The sequence below is a fragment of the Tribolium castaneum genome, chromosome 1 (genome assembly GCF_031307605.1).
Source record: "Tribolium castaneum strain GA2 chromosome 1, icTriCast1.1, whole genome shotgun sequence".
Taxonomy (NCBI): domain Eukaryota; kingdom Metazoa; phylum Arthropoda; class Insecta; order Coleoptera; family Tenebrionidae; genus Tribolium; species Tribolium castaneum.
In genome coordinates, this window is record NC_087394.1 from 1,185,904 (window position 1) to 1,187,458 (window position 1,555).

The following is a 1,555-nucleotide window of genomic DNA, read 5'->3' on the forward strand; positions in this document are numbered from 1 at the left end:
GCCGGTGGGGGGCTAGCTAATCCATGTATATCGGTTAGGCTTTGATGTTTTCTTTCTTTAGTGGTAATTATTATTTATCTCTGAAAAGTCAAAATTCATCCCTTTAAGGAAAAGCATACGATTGATTAAACAACAAAGTCATAAAAACCACACAACTTTATTTGTTACATTTCCTAGAAATATAAAAACAGTTTGGAAATCAAACATTTATTATACTGGTGGTTTAACTGAGAGCCTTGTGATACGTACTTTTTTCATTTGTTTAGAAATATTTTTGTGGTTCTGAAAAGAACCGTTTTTTTTCGTCGAAAATTAAAATGCGATGAATAGTAGAGAGTAGATTGATGTAACTAACGATGAGGAAGAAACATAAAAACCAAACAATGCTGGTATACCGGTATTGTCGTCGCCTCGTAGTCTCATAGATAAAACATAGGTTATAAAAAAAACTTAACCGCCAAAACCGTAAAGTGTACGCCCTTGACGCTTCAAAGCGTAAACGACATCCATGGCGGTGACGGTTTTACGTTTTGCGTGTTCGGTGTAGGTGACGGCATCACGAATGACGTTTTCGAGGAATACCTTCAGGACACCTCTGGTTTCTTCGTAAATGAGACCGGAGATACGTTTCACTCCTCCACGACGTGCCAATCTTCTGATCGCGGGCTTCGTGATGCCCTGGATGTTATCACGTAAAACTTTACGATGACGTTTTGCTCCACCTTTTCCCAATCCCTTTCCACCTTTGCCACGACCGGTCATTTTGAATGATTATTGATTCAAATTAAGCTTTGTTTCACAAAAGAAAACGACACAGATTTGACTGCTTCGTCGAAAACAACTACCTGCTCGCCAGATTAGTCAACTCATTTTATAGTTTAGTTTCGCTCCGCCTCTTAAGTTACTTTTTTGACCAATCAGATAACGCATAGTGTCACCCTAGTTAATAAAATACGGCGAAAAATTTTGTTGCAGGGTCATATGAACCGTCGCCGTTGTTAGTGACGTACGTAGGTGTTTATGTGTGTGTATGTGTAGTTGAGGGATAAAGAAGTAGTCAAAAAAATGGCCCGTACCAAACAAACTGCTCGTAAATCGACCGGTGGAAAAGCTCCACGAAAACAGCTTGCCACTAAGGCAGCAAGAAAAAGCGCACCCGCCACTGGAGGAGTGAAAAAACCTCATCGCTACAGGCCCGGTACAGTGGCACTGCGTGAAATTCGTCGTTATCAGAAAAGCACCGAACTGTTGATTCGTAAATTGCCCTTCCAACGCTTGGTCAGGGAAATAGCCCAGGATTTCAAGACCGATCTTCGTTTCCAAAGTTCTGCCGTTATGGCACTCCAAGAAGCGAGTGAAGCGTATCTTGTCGGACTTTTTGAAGATACAAATTTATGTGCCATCCATGCAAAACGCGTCACCATCATGCCTAAAGACATCCAACTGGCAAGACGTATTCGAGGAGAACGAGCTTAAAATGAAAAAATAAACAAAAAAAAAACGGTTCTTTTCAGAACCACAAAATTGTTTACAAATGAAAATGTTTCGCAATATT

The 1,555-nt window shown here is 40.4% G+C and overlaps 1 protein-coding gene across 1 annotated transcript; it reads right to left on the reverse strand.

The window, feature by feature from the left end:
- Window positions 1–280: 280 nt before the first annotated feature.
- Window positions 281–875, reverse strand: LOC135267130 (histone H4). The gene has a single exon (XM_064358949.1). It carries the CDS (start codon window positions 760–762, stop codon window positions 451–453), a length of 312 nt encoding a protein of 103 aa, XP_064215019.1. The 5' UTR covers window positions 763–875; the 3' UTR covers window positions 281–450.
- Between the last annotated feature and the right edge of the window lie 680 nt (window positions 876–1,555).